At 46.8% G+C, this 17611-nt stretch overlaps 1 protein-coding gene and 1 pseudogene across 7 annotated transcripts in view; both read right to left on the bottom strand.

Annotated features, from left to right (window-relative positions):
- Positions 1-677: 677 nt before the first annotated feature.
- Positions 678-17611, bottom strand: part of ZNF76 (zinc finger protein 76) — a 30603-nt gene continuing 13669 nt past the window's right edge. For 4 of the 7 annotated variants that reach the window (XM_011373516.2, XM_011373515.2, XM_023538517.1 and 1 more), the window contains 13 exons: positions 14583-14751; positions 10575-10655; positions 10383-10460; positions 8982-9178; positions 6369-6485; positions 5954-6029; positions 5215-5340; positions 4921-5100; positions 3852-4085; positions 3596-3759; positions 2717-2884; positions 2068-2178; positions 678-1539 (listed from right to left, as the gene is read on the bottom strand). In XM_011373516.2, coding sequence (XP_011371818.1) covers positions 1435-1539; positions 2068-2178; positions 2717-2884; positions 3596-3759; positions 3852-4085; positions 4921-5100; positions 5215-5340; positions 5954-6029; positions 6369-6485; positions 8982-9178; positions 10383-10460; positions 10575-10655; positions 14583-14655 — 1710 coding nt within the window. In that variant the 5' untranslated portion in view covers positions 14656-14751 and the 3' untranslated portion in view covers positions 678-1434. The remainder of the gene's footprint in view (positions 1540-2067; positions 2179-2716; positions 2885-3595; positions 3760-3851; positions 4086-4920; positions 5101-5214; positions 5341-5953; positions 6030-6368; positions 6486-8981; positions 9179-10382; positions 10461-10574; positions 10656-14582; positions 14752-17611) is intronic. The other 3 variants (XM_011373519.2, XM_011373518.2, XM_011373520.2) reach the window with 3 other exon arrangements.
- LOC111747501 lies at positions 14293-14411 on the bottom strand (annotated as a pseudogene).

Below are 17611 nucleotides of genomic sequence, written 5' to 3'. Positions count from 1 at the left end.
GCCCCTTCAATCTCTGCAATATTTCCAGGCAGGAGGGGTCAAACCCAAAGATCCTTTTCATCAAGTCCCTCCCCCTACACCCCTTCCCTCCCTCTGGGGTTGGTCTAGTCCTACCATGCACTTTTCCGTAGGGTCTGACTGTGGCTTTGGAATTCCATAGCATGGTTCCAGACACCTAGGTGGGCAGCCCTAGAGCTGGGTACCAGAGCCAGTACTTCAGCACCAGAGCAACAGAGCCATCAGAGACCCTCAGTAACTTGGGCAAAGGTACAACCTGCCCTACTCTGACGTGGGACTTTGTCCACTTGGAGTAACTGTGTGCAGGGTATATGCGGGGACTGGCTGGGTCTGAAGGAACTTTAACTATGTAACATAAGATACAAAAAGAGTTCCTTCAGCCTAACCATCTTGATGCCTGAGATCTAACCAGAGCCTGGAAGCAGTGGTCACACTGGTCCTGTTTGGTCACCTTGGAGCCCACCTGCTTAGCTGTGGGCAGGAAGCCACTAGCAGCTCCTCAAAGCTTACCTTATACCTGGGCTTCCTCTCACCTGTGCCCCTGGGAGGGCAGTCTCACCAGCCCAGCACTGAGGCTCAGTGGATACAGAGCTAAGAGCCTGGTTTGACCAGCCCTGCCACCAGGGCCCAAAATGAAAGGATGAGGGGAGGGACCCAGGTGGAAACTTGGAACTTTTATTAAATACTCATTCACCTGTTTTCCACCACTGCCCAGAGCAGGAAAAAAATTATCAAAATGCAATTTAAAAAAAAAACCAAACACCCAATCCCCAGTATGTACAAGGCTGTTCCCTGCCTCTCTGCCAGAGGAGTTGGGGGCAGCTGGGGGTGGGGGGGGGTGGGGCTGGGCACCTTTTCTCCAGCCACAGTCCCCTGAGCAATTCTGGTAGCAGGAAGTCCCTGCTGCCAAGTGGCCAGGCATCACAGCTGGCCTTTGGGGAGGTGGTTATTGCTGGGAGGGGCAGAGCTGGGCCTGCTCTGCCCCTACTGGGCTGAAGACCTGTCTGCCTTCTCCCCTGGTGGGCAGTGGCCAGTCAGAGTGGAGGACCAGTCCCCTTAGAACCTCAATTACCACCTGAGAAGGGGAATGGACTGAGGGCAGGAAGGGTATTCTCTGCAGGGAGGAGAGTGAGCACCCTGCTGATTTTGAGGGGAGGATGCCCAAGTGGAGCCTGGTGATCAAGCTCATTCTCCTTAGCTCCTGAGGTTGACACACTCCCAATTCCAGCTGTCTAGCCCTCCTCTTGAGCAGGGCCCCAGTCCTCTTCAGTTAGGCCATTTTCTTGCTGCTTTCTTGCTCTGGAGACCTATCTGGCCACCTTCCACATGGCAGCTACAGCTTGGGCCCTTGAAGGCAAGGATGACTGTGCAGCATGGCACCTCCTCCAACATGTATGGGATCCCGCCCTCCCGGGCTCAGCAGCGGCTCTCTGACTCTGTGGTCTCCAAGGTCACAGTCCCTTGCTGCATGGCAGCAGTGGCCACGTTGATGGCTTCCTCTAAGGTCTGCTGCTCCTCCAGCTGTGAAGAAGGGGATGGAGAAAGAAGAGTGAGACCCCTTCTCCTTGATTCTGGGGGTAGTAGTTTGTAGCCTGCTTTTTTGAATCCTCTCCATCCACCCAGAGCCACACACTGGGCCCCAATAAATAGAAAGTTCCCTAATAGAGTCCTATTGGCTAGGTATGGGAGCCACAGATGATTCAGGGTCAGAGAAAGGAATGACTTCGCTGAAGGGAATGACTGGTTGGAGAGGACCTTAGTAATCATCTACTTTAGTCTCCTTATTTTCCTGATGAAGAAATGGAGATATGATGAGATGGAGGGCTTAGATTGCCATCAAAATTATTCTGAAGGCTAGAAGGGGCTTCACCACTCCGCTTCAGTCAAGAAAGAACCTGAGACAAGTATGTGGATTTAGAGAGAAAGGAGTTGTCCTCTGAAATGAGCTCTTTTTGAACCAGATACCCTTCTCTTCAAGATCTCTACTTCATTTCCCTCCCCTCCTGGTTATTTTCTGTGGCCCTGGGACCCTCCCAGACCTCTACCCACCTGTACAGCAATGTGCGTTCCGTTGGCTGTGGCCAACAGTGCCACCTGTTGATGAAGGGATGCTACACTTGAGTCGTCAGCCACCACAGCCCCAGAAGTAATGATTGTGACCTGAAATAGACACAATGAGGTTTTCCAACTCACTAACATTATTTCCCCTCCCCGCAATCCAAACAAAAATCTCTCCAAGCAAAGAGGTTAGAAACAGCCCAGAAGTGAATGATAAAACCATTTTGGGTCAGATTAATTAGCTTGAGGCTCAGAGGTAAGTGAGGCTGTGTTTTTCTTACAGCCAACTTAATTTAGGGATTTTCAATTACAGGACAGAGCTGTAAAAGGCCCCAGAGATCATTTAATCCCTTCATTTGAAAATGGACTGAATGAAGTCCACGAAAAGTGACTTGCCTGTGGTAGCAAAGCAAGTAAGGAGTAGTTCAAGATTTAGAAACTGTCTCTTGACCTCCAGTGAAATGTCTTTCAACAGGAGAGTGGCTGATGGCCCAGAGGAGCTGAAAGGAAGACCCTTTTTTGTAGGGGAATCTTGGTCCTTACAAGAAAGCTTGACTAGTTTAGCCTGCACGTTAATGTCTACCCCTCGAGAAAGAAGGACAAGAGAACAAGCAACCCCAAGCAGACTGCCTGATCATACGGGCTGCGTCTGGGTGCCATCGGCGCTGACCATGGTGACTGTATGTGTGCCAGACGTGGCAAGGTCATCATCATGACTGGGGATGGTGAGAGTGGTGTTGCCATGCTGGGTCACCATACTGATGGCACTCCCCAGGGCCTGCAGGTCTTCCGGGGACAGGCTGACCTGCTGACAGGAAGGAAGAAGGTGAGCTGGGAGTGAAGTGGAGGGTGTCTGAAAGCCCCTAGGTGACTATATCTGCTCTCCTAGACAGGTTAGCTTATTGGTAAGCTAGAAGATTGGCTCCATGTTACAGGGATGGAGGGGGTGGTCAGGGATAAGCAAGTAAAACAGGTCTTAGGTTGCAAAGAGAGGCCACATTAGAAAAATTCTGCTGACCACTTTTATTTACCACTACTTTGCCTCATGGCTCTGTTCCACGCAATTCAGGGTCCCCACCTAACCACATCCTCATGTCAACTTCAAAAGACATAGGTACACTTGACAGTGAGGGTGCTAACAAGGGTCAGGTTATACTGCTGGCTAGAAACCCCGGGCTTTCAGAGCCTACACCATGCTCTGGCACCCATACCAATATGTTTTTCTTGAGGACATTCAAGTGTCTTATTCAAATGATCAGGACCTGTCAGCCGTTAAGTAAAGAGGAAAACTACTAACTGTGCTCCAGAAGTCCCAGAGACTGAGTTGGAAGCAAGAGGAGAAGGAGGGGCTGTATTACAAGATTTAGTACCCTCAGCCTCAGCTCTCTGAGATCTATAAGGCCAAAAAGAGAATCTTGGGTGGAGGTGGGGCTGTCAGAACTTTGGGGCTCCCAAGAGAGTGGGAGAGTGGCCCAGTGGCCAGAGTAGCCCACCCCATCCCTACCACCAGAGTTTGTACCTGCTGGGCACCATCCTGCGTGATCAGAGCCACCTGGGGGGCCCCGTCTTCCTCGGTCACCATGGCCACTTGGGCTGGGATGTCATCACCCTCTTCTTTCACGTCCGAAAGGTAAGCAATCCGGGGTTGTTTGGGTGGTGGGCTCTCCTCAGCTGCAGAGGCGGCTGGGAGAGGAGAGCCCAGGCTGACACCTGCCACTGGACGGCCACAGGGCGGCCTGGCTTGTCCCCTCTCACCTCCTGCCCATGCCCCTCACCCTCGAGCTGCTGTTGCTCATAAAGGGCCTGCTCGCTCTCCTCGGTGGCCTCCAGCTCGCCGTGGGCGCTGCGCTTGTGCATGGCCAGGGTGGAGGTCTGCCGGTAGGTCTTGCCGCAGGTACTGCAGGTGTAGGGCTTGCAGTGTGTGTGCACCACATGGTGCTTATACAGGCTTGAGTACTCGGTGAAGCGCTTTCCACAGCCTGGCACCGTGCAAACGTATGGCTTCTCCCCTGGGGACACTGGGCTGTGAGGGGGGTAGGAACTGGGGCTGGCAAGGGGGAAACTAAGGGGACAGGGGTGGAGGGCACAGCTGGTGAAGGGAGAGTGGGGGGCGGGGAAGGGACTAAGATCTGGAACTCTGAATGGACAGACTTGGGGAAGATGGCCAGTAGAACACAGGGGATGTGAGTTTGGGCCCATGGAGCCCAGAAACAAAGTAGAGAGAAAATGGAGGGACAGGGCAAAGCTGGAGCTAGTGAAGGGGCTCGGGGGCAGTGCTGGGGGCTTATAAGTTTCAAGGGTCTTGAACAGAAGAGGTAGGAGATAGAGAGGGATGAATGACATGTTAGGCACCATGGGAGAGCGAGGGGACACACGCGGCTGAGAGATGACACAGAAGGCTGGACGAGGAATCTAAAACTCGGGAGGGTGAGGATACCCAGGAGTCATACGGATAGGACAGTGGATGAAGCCAAGAGCCAAAGGTGATATTTCACTCTGCTTTTTTCCCCATATCATGCCTGACCCTGGCCTTTTCCTGGGAGCTCAGCTGAAGGAGAATTCAGAGTGGATGTAGAGAGGTGGCAGGGACCTAAGAGAGCTGGCAGCATCTGTCAGAGAGAAGCTAACTGGAACTGGAGGAACTGGGCATTGCAAGTGAAACAATGGTTCTGAGGACATGGCTGTAACCACAGAAGCCCCCTCGCCCTGCCCACGGACCAGCCTGGAACAGTCGGCCGAGAAGAGCTCTGGGCTAGGAGTAGAGAACGTGTCTCAGGTCAGAAGCCTACAGTAGAGGGGGCTGGGTCTTCAGAGGGGGTGGTCTTTGCATGCCAGCTGGCCCACCTGTGTGGATGCGGACGTGATTCTTATAGTTGGTGGCACTGGTGAAGCCGCGGCCACAGTGGGGCTCAGGGCAGGTGTAGGGCCGCTCGCCTGTGTGGGTGCGCACATGTACCTTGCGGATATTAGATGTGGTGAAGGAGCGGCCACAGCCCTCAAAAGGGCACCGGAATGGACGTTCACCTGTGGAGATGGGATGTGGCTCAGGAAGTGGGGTCATGCGGAGCAAGAAGCAGGGACAGCAGGAGGCTCCAGATTCAAATATGAACAGGGCAGGGAGGGCAGGGCCCAACCAACCAGTGTGAGTCCGGACATGTTTCTGCAGGTCTCCTGAGGTCTTGAAGGCCTTGCTGCACAGCTCCTCTGGGCACTTGTATGGCTTCTCACCAGTGTGGGTACGCACATGACTCTTCAGCCCATATCCTGTACGTGTGTGAGAGGGCAGCACTCAGTGGGGCCTCATCCTCTACCATCTCATCTTCCTAATTCAGAAGCTCTCCATTTTAAGGTGTGTTCTGTGAGGCTCGAGCTCCTTTGGCACAAGAAGCCTGTATTTGCCTCTATCCCATCTCTACCTGGACAGATGAGAGGGGATGGAAAGCCTATTCTGCCCTCCTTCCCTCTCCAGGGGCAGCTGGTGCCATTCTGGAACAAGATGTGAGAGGGAACCTAGAGAACTCATGGCTAAAGGTCTTCGGTTCAGAGGGAAAGTGAAGCCTAGAGATGCAATGGCCTATCCAACACCCCCTAGCTGTTTGGTGTCAGAGCTGACACAAAAGGGAGGGTCTCTCTGCCAACCTTCCTCCACCCCCTCATCCCCCCGGCTCCTTCTGCTGGCCTGGACCATGCTGCCACTTGCCTCTGCAACGGGGCTTCCTCCAGAGACAGCGCCCTGCAAGTCAGAGCAGTCTGATAGTAGTTTCTCCAGGAGGGCAGCCTGGTGTTGGGTTCCCTAGATGGAGTTCCCAAGGCTAATCTAGAACCTCTGCCATCAACTGGAAGCATTTCACCTTCAGTCTCCATCCAAGTAGATTACCTGTGGCAAATGCCTTTCCACAGCTGGAGAAATCACACCTGTATGGACGGTCACCCGTATGAGCTCTTTCATGTACCTGTGAGGACAAGCAATCATGTAATTCAGAAGAATAAAGACATGAATGGGCTCTTCAATTCTGTTTAGGGCCCAGAGTATCAGTATTGGCCACCTCCTTCATTTTGCTTCTTTTTCAGCTGAGAGGCCACCTTCTCCAGGGAGCCTTCCCTGGCTCTCTTCTTTTCTGCACTCTTCATGTGTGTCACAGCCCCCTGTGCTGATATTTCTGTATACTCATCTCTTCCTCCAGTAGGCAATGAGCAACTTGAGGACAGGGACCCCCAGTAAAAGTGGGTAGGTACAATTACAGGCTGGTGGGGAAGACGGAAAGGCTGAAAGCTGTCTGTGGCAACCTTACCTTTAAGTGATGAGCAGTGGTATATAGACGCCCACAGCCCTTGTAGCCGCAGCGGAATGCTCTGTCCCCAACCTGCTGCCCTTTGCCATTATGGGAAGCCTGGCTGTCGTGCAGAACCTGAGGAAAAAATCTTGAGGTCTCTATGTGTATTCTCCCCAGTGAAGGGAGGGAAGAGGTAGGACACAGGGCCCACCCAGGGCAGCTTCAGACCCAATAAGCATGGTTAAACTGCCAGGAGGAGAAGGGCAACCTGGGGTGACAGATCCAGACACAGGGAACAGACAATGGGCACGTTGCAAAAAGAAATAGGGTTGGCATGTGAAGTTACCACCAATCTCTAATGGATAGAGGGAGGACTAAATGTCATGGGGTTGTGACAGCTATAGAAGAAAGGGCATCTCCTAAGCAGCTAGGGGAGGGGGTGGTCTAAATGGCCACACCTGAGCTAGGCTTGGAGCCAGCAACCCCACTTATGACCACACACTCCTAGGAGGCCGCAACTCTGGACACCTCTCTCCTCTGATGGGAGTGGATCTCGTCCTCTCTGTGAGAAACCTGTGTTCAGAAGGGGCATTGACAAGGGGGCTTGGTGTAGGGATAAGCTCACCTAGAGCTCACCAGTGTGAGGTGGCCACAACCAGCAAACTGCAAAAGCGCTCAGGGCTGGGGCCTGCAGGTCCCCACCAGAAGTCTCAGCTCTAATTACAGTGCCCAACCAACTGACAAGTCTTTCCCTTTCATCTCTCCCGGGAACACTGCTAGAGCCACCCATTTCACGCCAGCTTCTGGCTTCAGGGAGCCCTTACTGTTTTTATTCTTTCCTGAGATTGTGCTGAGACTGTCCCTTAGTCTTTGTTTCTGGAACATTTTGGTCTTCCTAGAAGCTCCTGAAACAGAACTCCGGAAGTCACAGTGGGGTAGGGGACCAAGGTGTGAAGCCAAATTCATGGAAAGTTCTGCCTAGTCAGTTCCAGGTCAGGGGGTCAAGCAGCTTGACAAAGTTTCATGGACGCTTAAGTAGCTGGTGGTTGGCGGGGGAGGGTTACAGGTGGATAGGCCTGCTCAGCGAGTTAACCTACTCAGGAGTTTGGATTTCATTCTCATATCTCAGTAGCACTAGAACTTCCAGGTTGGAAGTTACCTCTGAGATCATCGGGTCCCATCTCACTGATGCCTGGAAGAGGAATGGCTACCCCAGGTTAGACTAGATAGAGGCAGAGCCAGCACAGATCTCAGGGCTCATGATGTAAAGCCCAGTTGTCTTTTCCAATAGCATCAAGTCTCCAATTTGCCTTTTAAAATACACCTCAGGGAATGGGCATAGCCCATAGTGGCCTGTGGTAAAGTTTTGTGCTTCATTTTGAAAAGACATAAGGATTTCCTCTTCTTCTCTATGATATAGCCACACTAGTTTTATTAGGAAAACAACTCCCTGAGAGGGTATTGTGCTGAGTGGACTCCCCTAGAGGGTATTGTGCTAAGTCAGACAAAGACAAATGCCATATGATTTCACTTACATGTACAATCTAAAGAACAAAATAAACAAAATAAAATAGAAACAAACTCATAGATACAAAGAACATTCTGATGGTTGCCAGGTGAAAGGGGGGTTGGGGGGCGCTGAAAAAGGGGAAGGGATTAAGAAGTACAAATTAGTAGTTACAAAACTGTCATAGGAATGTAAAATAGAGCATATGGAATATAGTCAATAATACTGTAATAACTATGTATGGTGTCAGATGGGTACTAGCTTTATTGGGGTGATCACTTCCTAAGTTATATGAATGTTTAATCACCATATTGTACACCTGAAACTAATATATTATACACTAACTGTAATTTTAAAAATTATTAAGAAGAGAAAAGAAATATAAGTATGAAGATCAATAGGCAAAAATGTTCAACCTCAAAAAATAAATATAAACAATTCCTCCCAATCTTTAGGTAAAACTGAGACTCTGTAGTTCCTCCTGAGAGAGAGCACGCCAGTTTGGAAAACTCACAGATCTCCATAACCGTTTCCCATGTGGCTAAGACCACGGTTCCAGCAGAGAGAGAACATGAACTGACTGACATTTGGAGAACTGGGATCCTTTTCCTTTGTAGCTGAGCTACTGTGCAGGCCTTGTGTTCCAAGAATCCAAGCTGCTCTGTTGCCATCTGCCCTCATCACTGCCTACTGAGGTTATTTCCCTCAAATAATTAAATGAGTTGCAGAGAAGAAAAAAGTACAAAAATATCTGAACTTAGAGAACTGGAAAACTAATAAAAGTCACTGGCAAGGGCTTTCTTAGAGTACAGAGGATTATTACAACAGCCAAAGTGAAGCTAGGCCTAAATTTCCAAAATCCCACTGTATGAATGTCACTGTTTCTTACAGCTGCCTTCCCCTTGCAGAGACAGTATAAACAAGGGTGAGTGTAAAGAGCTGTCAACGCTCCAGCCAGGCTACAATGCACGCCCTGGATGATGATGACTGGGAAGCCAGGGTATACGGGCAAAGGAAGTAGCTCAGGCCATGCCCAAGTGCAGGACAGTCTTGTCCTCTATAGAGGTGGTAGTTTTGGCAGGGCCAAGACAGCTGACAGGCACCATCAGGCTCTGTGAGCTCACCTTGCTGGCATACTGTTCCAGGGCCACCACTGTGTCTGTGCTGAAGCCCTCATCTTCTGTGGCTAGGTCCTCCAAGCCCACCTCTGTCTGCACAGCCAGAATGGTGCTGTCCGACGGCACAGCCACGGGGTGATGAATGTAGGCAGTGGAGCCATCTTCCAGCTGGACGGCTTCCAGGGCGCTGGGGTCATAGCCCTCTGCGGGAACACGCAGTTAGTCCAAATGTGACACAAGGGCAAGAGATAGGGTTGGACCCTGGCTTTAAAGTAAGAAGAGGTACATATACTGAGGGTTTCAGCATCAGGTTTCTCCTGGTCCCTCACCTTGGTGATTCACTCTGGCTAGCATTCCTTCTGGGGCCACCTCTCCAAAGGATAAGGTCTCCTATGGAGCACCAACTGGGAACTCAAAAGCTCCTTGAGGATCTGAGTGGACCATCATTATCTTGGCTTAGATGAGCACAAGAACCTCCTAACTGGTGTTCCCTTATCCCTTCTACCACCCTCTAGGCAGCACAAGATCCAGAGGGATCTCTGCAGGACACAAACGTGATCATGTTACCTAAGGACTGAAACAGTTCAACTGCTTCCCATTGGTCTCGGAATAAAGATCTAACATTCACACCCCAAGCACTCTGGCCCCTACCTCTATCTGGCTTCATCTTACCTATTCTGCCCTCATTCCCAGTACCCTAGCCCCTAGCAGTTCCAGAACTTGCCATCCTTTCTCCCCTGTCTCTGGGCACATACATGCTGTTCCTTCTGTCTGTGGTACTGAATGCTCCCTGCCATCCTTCTTCTAGCTAAGTCCACTTCATTCTTCAGCTTTCAGCTCACGGGTCACTTCCTTAGAGATGCCCTCCCTGAGCTTCATCCCTGTTTGTAATGGTCAGTTCATCAGTGATGATTCGCTTCACTTGTATTTCTCCCTCTAGATTCTAGGAGAACAGAGACTGTATCTGACTTTGTTCTCTTGTAGATGCCACACCGAGCACACATATGCCTGGCACACACGAGTAGTTGCTTAAGATACTACTTGTTAAAGGAACAGTTATTCTTTAGTAGGTGCTTTGTTCTTAAGTGTTAGTAAATTTTTTACTCCTCATCTTGGATGACATCCTCAGATCCTATTTAAAGCCCTAAGACTTTGTGATTGTGCTGGTACCAAAGCTGCAATCAAGGCCCATGCTATTGACTCCCAAGGCCCAGCCTCCTGGGGGCACAAATAGCTGCTCCAGTGGTACACATCAGGGAAGGTAGGCGAGACTGCTAACCTAGGTGAGGTTGGGGACCACAGCTCCCACGTCTACACCCCAACTCCCAGGGTACATTATTCTGTGCCCCAACCTCCGCTTGTTCTGTCTCCCTTCCTTCTTGCCAGTTATGATGACTATGACCCCACCTTTGGGTGTGCGATGTATGTAGGCCATGCTGCCATCTTCTAGCTGCACAGGCTGTCCATCCTCAAAGGAAAGTGGTTCTGTAATGAGAGCAATGCCTGCCTTTCTCTGGAGCTTGGTGCCAGGGAGGGGTCCCTCAGTAGGGAATGCCTGGCCTCCCTCCATGAAGCAGGGGTGTCTCGGAGTGCTCTCACCTTTCTGCACTGTAACTTGGTGAATGTATGCGGTGGTCCCATCCTCAAGCTGGATTACTTGCCCTTCAAGCAGCTTCTCTCCTATGGAGGTGAAAATAAAGAAAAGTGGGCCAGGCCCACAACGGGCTAAAAACACCTGCCTGTTTTTAGCAGCGACCCATCTGAGACACAGGTATCATGTCTGCGTGCTTAAATACAGGTGGCATTCTCCATATTACCTCACTCTCTGCCTCCTGAGGCCTGCGCTTCAGAGGTACAGGGGGTAAAGACATCCTGTCATGAGGAACCCTACAGCTCCCAACAGATTCCCTTCCTGTTACTTACAGGAGGAGCAACTTCGTTTATTATTCTACTCATGCCCAGCAAAAGGGGGACGTCCAACCTAATAGTAAGTTGCTGAGACTGAACTAAATGGAGAACAAAGGATGCCCTGAAACCTGAAAAGGCCCCAATGGGTCAAAATTCAAAAATCAAAATACATTCCCTTATCCCTGACTTGGCAGTATGTCAAGACCTAGACCCTCTGATGAGGCAGTAAAGCTTAGTGGACAGAAGCTCTGGAACCAGTCCAGGCCCCTCGGTTTGAATTTCAGCTCTACCTCTTACTGGCTGTGTGATATTGGAGAGCTTATTTAACCTTGCCGTGCCTTAGCTTCCTCTTCTTAAAATGAGGATTAAAAATTGTGTCTTCACGTCTGATCTTGGAAGCTAAGCAGGGTTGGGCTTGGATGGGAGACCACCTAGGAAGACCAGGTGCTGTAGGCGTAAAAAATAAAAAATTGTGACTTCTTCAGTGGGTTGCTATAGGGGTTAAATGAGTTAATGAATATAAAACACTCAAAACAGTGCCCGGTTTGTGATCAGCCCTCAATAAACCTTAGCTTTTCTTATATGCCTAATTTGCATATTAGAAGAAATAGAAAGTAAAGCATTAGGGAACAAGGTGAATGTGACTACTACGGTATTATGCGTCCATCTGGGTCTTGTTCCACTGCTACTGATGAGTAATGTTTCCTCCATTGATCACTGACATTTTTGTTTCAGTTTTCCAATAAAAAACTGACTCACCTAAGGCAATAAAACAAGCACCATAAAAATTAACAAGACTCCAGACTTAAGATATTATCCTTCCTTTATCTCATCTTTACTGGAAAGCCCTTCTAAGAGCAAAAGGTTCTTAAATTTAGACTTAGAATTAGATAGGTCCCTCCCTGTGTCCCGTGAGTTTGAGAAGAGTGAATGCGGAAAGAAAGTGAGAAAGGGAAGAAGGAAAGGGAGATTGAAGAGTTAATAACAATATTTTGTTCATTCTTTTCAAGTTTTAGGTTTAGGAATTTGAGCTCTTATGATGTGGGTAAAGGACCAGGCAGTTACTTCCGGCCCAACTCTGTTGATGTCTCTCCCTCAGAGGAATTCCCAAACTTGTCCCCAAACTGAGTCTTCTTGGGTCGGTAATTATCAGTTCTACAACCCAGTTGAAGGCAGGTAAGATGGAGACAAAAGTAAGAAGTAGGAAAGAAAGGCAGTTGAAATGAGGGGAGAAAGACCCCCTCTTTTCTTTCCTACCCAGTGAGTAGCAGGCGACTCTGCATTTTAACGCCTTATCTGTCCTGGTAGGGGCACCAGTACTTGGGGGTTCTGAAAGCATCAGGAAAGCCCCTGTTAGCAGAGTAGATGTTGCTTTAAGGCAGAAAACAAAATGCTGAGAAGAGTTATTTGAGAAAAAAATTTTTTTTAGTGTAGAACCATCATGAACTTTTATTTACACCTCTGTATTTCCAATATAATCCTTGATCTTACAGTAAATCCATACTGAACACACTACATATATTTTACAAATATAAATATATATTTAACCTATATAATTTACATGTTAATTTAAAATATATTTTGAAATGTGTAATATTGGCTAAGGAAAAATTTTAGACTAGAATTTCCTCTAACAACCAGAGACTACAAAGAGCGGGGTGGGGTGGGAGGGGAGAAGAGCTGACTGACATGGCCCTCATATCCCATTACAGAGAGGCGACCATACGTTCCTGTTTAGTTAGTTCCGGAACTATCCCAGTGCATTCACTCATAGCACACTCTTCCACTTTCAAAAGTGTCAGGTTTGAATGACATGTTTTATGCTCACCCTAATTATAGACAAATCTCATAAAATTTTAGGGCTTCCTGCTGGCTGGCTCAGCTGGGCCCGGACAGAGCTGCCTGCTGACAGAGATGAAATGCCCAGAGGAGCTCATCAGAAAGAAAGCCCTTCGGGACAGTGCAGTTCTGCATCAGCTCTACCCTCAGTTGTGTGAAATCTGCAGCACCATGGAAGAGGCAGAGAATGGAGCCAGGAAGAGTGATGAAAGTAAGATATAAACAAGGAGGTGCGGGAGGCAAAGAGATCCAGACATAAGAAAAGAATGTGACTTTCTCAGGCCAAGTGTGGCCACTTGCCTTTTACTTACTCATTCAACCATTAATTCATAGCAGAAGACTGAAGCATGAGAAATAACTGGGTCCATGGAATAAACACAACCCTATCTATATAGTTCCTAAATTCTTACATCCCACTGAGACTGTAGCAGAGGGGCAAGGCCTGTGATAGGAAGTGTGCAGACAGAGGGTTTGGGGCTTCAAAAGTATTCTAGAGGTTTCATTCAAGAAAACTAAGCCAGCCAGACCCACACATCATAGTTTTTGACAAGAAACCTTTCCAGATGGCAACCCCCACACTGATGAGATTAAGGGGCTTCTTTGTCATCAACAGGAAACAATTTAATGAAATCAACAAACAAATTATCTGTAAACTTGGGAACTGAAATACATTTTGACAATGTGCTGAAATGAGAGAGGGCAATATTACAATGGTAATGCAGTCATGAGCAGTGCTCATAGAGTCCAGAAAAGGCAAAATAAGTAGGAATGAGGCAGTGTTTACCCAGTGCTGTACAAGGAAGACACCCATATCATCTGGCATTCCTGAGAATGCTGGAGAGAAAGGAGCCGGTGGTGAAGGTTAAGTGTTCCTGACCCAAAGGCCTTGCCCTTCAACAACATTCTGTTCTAATGCCATACCCACTTCAATTTTAAGTTCCTTGAGAATCAAATTTCAGATATACAGTGTATTTTTTTAGTACTTAGTGTTATTATTTCAGTATTTTTAGCATTTAATCTCATGTTTACACATGTCTATCCCATGAAGTATTTGGGATATACTTCTACTACAAAATTATTGTTTATCTGCAATTCAAATTTAACTGTGTGCCATGTGTTTTTATTTCTGGCAAACTTAGTGAGGCCTAAGGCATGAGGTCTATGCTTGGGTGTCCCTTTCTGAACCTAGAAGAGTACCTCATACATGGTAGATGCTTAGTAGATAGTTTGAGTGATTAAAGTTGCTTGAATTAAGATGAACTGTTCTGGAAAGCATTAAGAAACTGGACTGGGAGTATGTGAAAAGCAGGAAGTCATAGCCAGCACTGTATTCATCTATTCCAAAAATATTTATAAACTACTCAGTATGTAAGGAATTCCTCACATGTAAGAAATTCTGCCTCTTAGAGATCTTGGCTCCTAAAGCTGGGCTAGTCTGATTTTCTAGCCTGCTTAGATGGCATTTTATTTTATTTGATTATTTTATTTTTTTAGGTGAGGCAACCCTTGGTTGACCTCACAGATTGCAAGGACCTTGTCATCTTACAATCCCTTATTTTTTATTTTTAAATGCCTACAGCACCTGGTCTTCCTAGGTGGTCTCCCATCCAAGTACTAACCAGGCCCGACCCTGCTTAGCTTCCGAGATCAGATGGCATCGGGCTTGTTCAAGGTGGCAAGGCCATAGGGCATTTTATTTTAAAGAGTTCCTTTTTCATCAATTACCTTGAGATTCTCTTGCAAAGCAAGTAGTGGCGAGTGTGTGGGAGGGCAGGGTGGGGGTGATATTCATGGAAGGGGACACTCCTCTCCAGAGTCTAGGGGACAGGGCAGGATTTGGAGGTTGCTGGAAATACTCGCCTTTGACAGCTTGCTGGACATAGGCCATCGTCCCATCACTGAGGGTCACCGTCTGCAGCCCCAAGCTCTCCATGGCAAACTGCTGCTCGCGCACTCAGACATGAAGTTGGCTTCTGGCCAGCACCAAGATCCCCAGCTGAGGTCAGAGATTTCCGTCTTGGTCACAAATCTGAGAAAATGGACAGTTTTGCATTATGAGTTGCACGGCTTCTTCCTGCTGCAAGAGTGAATGGGGTAGACAAGAAAAAAAAGAGACAAATTCTTCAAAGTAGAGAACTATGTTGGTTTTTACGAAGAGAGTTCGAAATACACACAGTTAAGAATTCTAAAACTGGGGTGTAAAAGAGAAGCATGCTAGCCAAACTGGTTGAAAATTAGGATTTCATTGGTCAAAACCCACTTTTAAACTCGCTTCCCTTAGAAGGGAGCCCAGTTGAAGGCAGGCAGCCAACCCCACTGCTGCTGGTTCTCTCTGACTATTCAAACATCTCTCCTGTGTTCAGATCTATTCATCCATTGGCCTTACAGGCCATTCTCAGTGAACATCGCACAGACGTCACAAATAGAACAAGTTCCCAACCAAATCCCCCATGCCCAGAACTATTCTATTTCCAGGATTCTCCATCCTGGGGATGGCACCTCCAGCCACCCAGAATCACTGAGGTCTTCCTTAATTCCCTCTTTTTCCTCAAAAGTCTAGGTACATTACTATCTTACATCATATACAAAAATTAACTCGAAATGGATTAAAGACCTAAAACCATTAAACTCCTAAAACAGAGGCAGTATGATACTTGACATCAGTCTTGGCAATGATTTTTTGAATTTGACATCAAAAACAAAGGTAACAAAAACAAAAATAAACAAGTGAGAATACATTATACTAAAAAGCTTCTGCACAGTAAAGGAAACCATCAACAAAATGAAAAGGCAACCTACTGAATGGGAGAAAAAAATCTGCGAATCATATATCTAATAAGGGCTTAATATCTAAAAAATATAAAGAACTCATATAATTCTACAGCAAAAAAATTAAACAATATGATTAAAAATGGGAAGGGGATCTAAATAGACATTTTTCCAAAAAAGACATACTGATAGCCTATAGACACATGAAAAGATTTCAACATCCCTAATCATCAGAGAAATGCAAATCAAAACCACAAAGATATATCCCCTCATACCTGTTAGAATGGTTATTATCAAAAACACAAGAAATAACAAGTGTTGGCGAGGATGTGGAGAAAAGGAACCCTTGTGCACTGTTGGTAGGAATGTGAATTGGTGTAGCCACTATGGAAAATAGTATGGAGGTCCCTCAAAAATCAATAATAGAACTACCATATGACCTAGCAATTCCACTTCTTGGTATTTATCCAAAGACAATGAAAATACTAACTCGAAACAGTATATGCACTCACAAGTTCATTGCCGCATTATTTACAATAGCCAAGATATGGAAACAACCTAAGTGTCTATTGAAGGATGAATGAATAAAGAAAGTGTGGTATATATATTACAATGGAATATTATTCAGCCATAGACAAGAAATGAAATCTTGCCATTTGTGACAACATAGAGAGACCTTGAGAGCATTATACTAAGTGAAATAAGTCAGACAGAGAAAGACAAATACTGTATAATCTCATATGTGGAGTCTAAAAACCAAACCCAAAACAAAAAAACCAAACCCAAGTTCATAGATACAGAGAACAGATTGATGATTGCTAGAGGATGGAGACTGGGTGTGGGCAAAATGGTTAAAGGGAGTCAAAAGGTACAATCTCCAGTTATAAAATAAATAAGCTTTGGGAATGTAATCTACAGCATGGCGACCATAGTTAATAATACTATCTTGCATATTTTAAAGGTGCTAAGAGTAAATTTTTAAAGTTCTCACAAGAAAAAAACTTTGTAATTATGTGTGGTGACGGATGTTAACTAGATTTATTGTGATCATTTTGCAATGTATATGAGTATCAATCATTATTGTTGTATACCTGAAACTAATGTAATATTGTATGTAAATTATACTTCAATAAAAAAAAGTCTAGGTATCTCTCATCTCTTGACTACTGTAAGAGTCTCCTAATGCATGTCCTCAAACTCTTGCCTGTTTCTTATTAATTTTGTACTATTGTGTCAGGGTGACTTAAAAAAAAGGACAAACCTAAATTTACCACTTCCTTGATTAAAACTCTTCAATGGCTTCCTATCGTCCTTAGAACCCACTTTGCAGCAAGGCTGGGTCCCCTTTTAAGTCCCTGCAGCCCTGGGCGCTACCTCTTCCTAGCACTCACACTCCTGGAGTCACTCACTTCAGAACTTATCACTATCTTTAACATTTGTTGCCTACACAGGACTTTGGGCGGCAGCCTCGTTTCTGGTTCACTGTGGGCTCTCCACAAATCCTTGCAGAGTGACTCACAGGGTCCTTGTATGTGAAGAGGGAAACACTGAAGCATCCTGCTGGCAAGACTTCCTCTGCATGTCATAGCAAGGCACCTACTGGAGCTGGAGAGCCCACACTTGCGAAGCCTCTGCTCCAGGTTCAGCAGTTGATTCTCTTTGCCATCCATCCAAAGAATTCTCCTGTACTTGAAATTTGGACTGGCTACTTGATCCTCCCTACTTGCTACCTGCCAAAACTTTTTCATATCAGGGCACACAGAAAGAGGGATATTTGTATGTCACACTGGATGTTGCTGCTTGAAGCCAGAAGCAACACCCGCTGGAGCTTCGGCAGCCCCAAGGGCTGAGCAGATCAATATCTTAACTATAGCCCATTTGCGACACACTGGTTGGGATGCTCTACTCTAGACTTGACATCTCCACTAAGATTATTATCCTAATACTACTACCACTAATAGTGAATACCGCTATAGAGCTAACCTACAATGTACTAGGCAATTTACACAGTTACTCATTTAATTCTCACAAGAATTCTATAACTAAACACTATTATCTTCATTTTACAGTTTACCAGTCAGTGTTCAGAACACTTGAATATTGGTTGTTTAACTTTCATC

Source organism: Pteropus vampyrus, unplaced genomic scaffold, assembly GCF_000151845.1.
Source record: "Pteropus vampyrus isolate Shadow unplaced genomic scaffold, Pvam_2.0 Scaffold225, whole genome shotgun sequence".
Lineage (NCBI taxonomy): Eukaryota > Metazoa > Chordata > Mammalia > Chiroptera > Pteropodidae > Pteropus > Pteropus vampyrus.
This window is presented reverse-complemented; position numbering and strand designations above follow the sequence as displayed.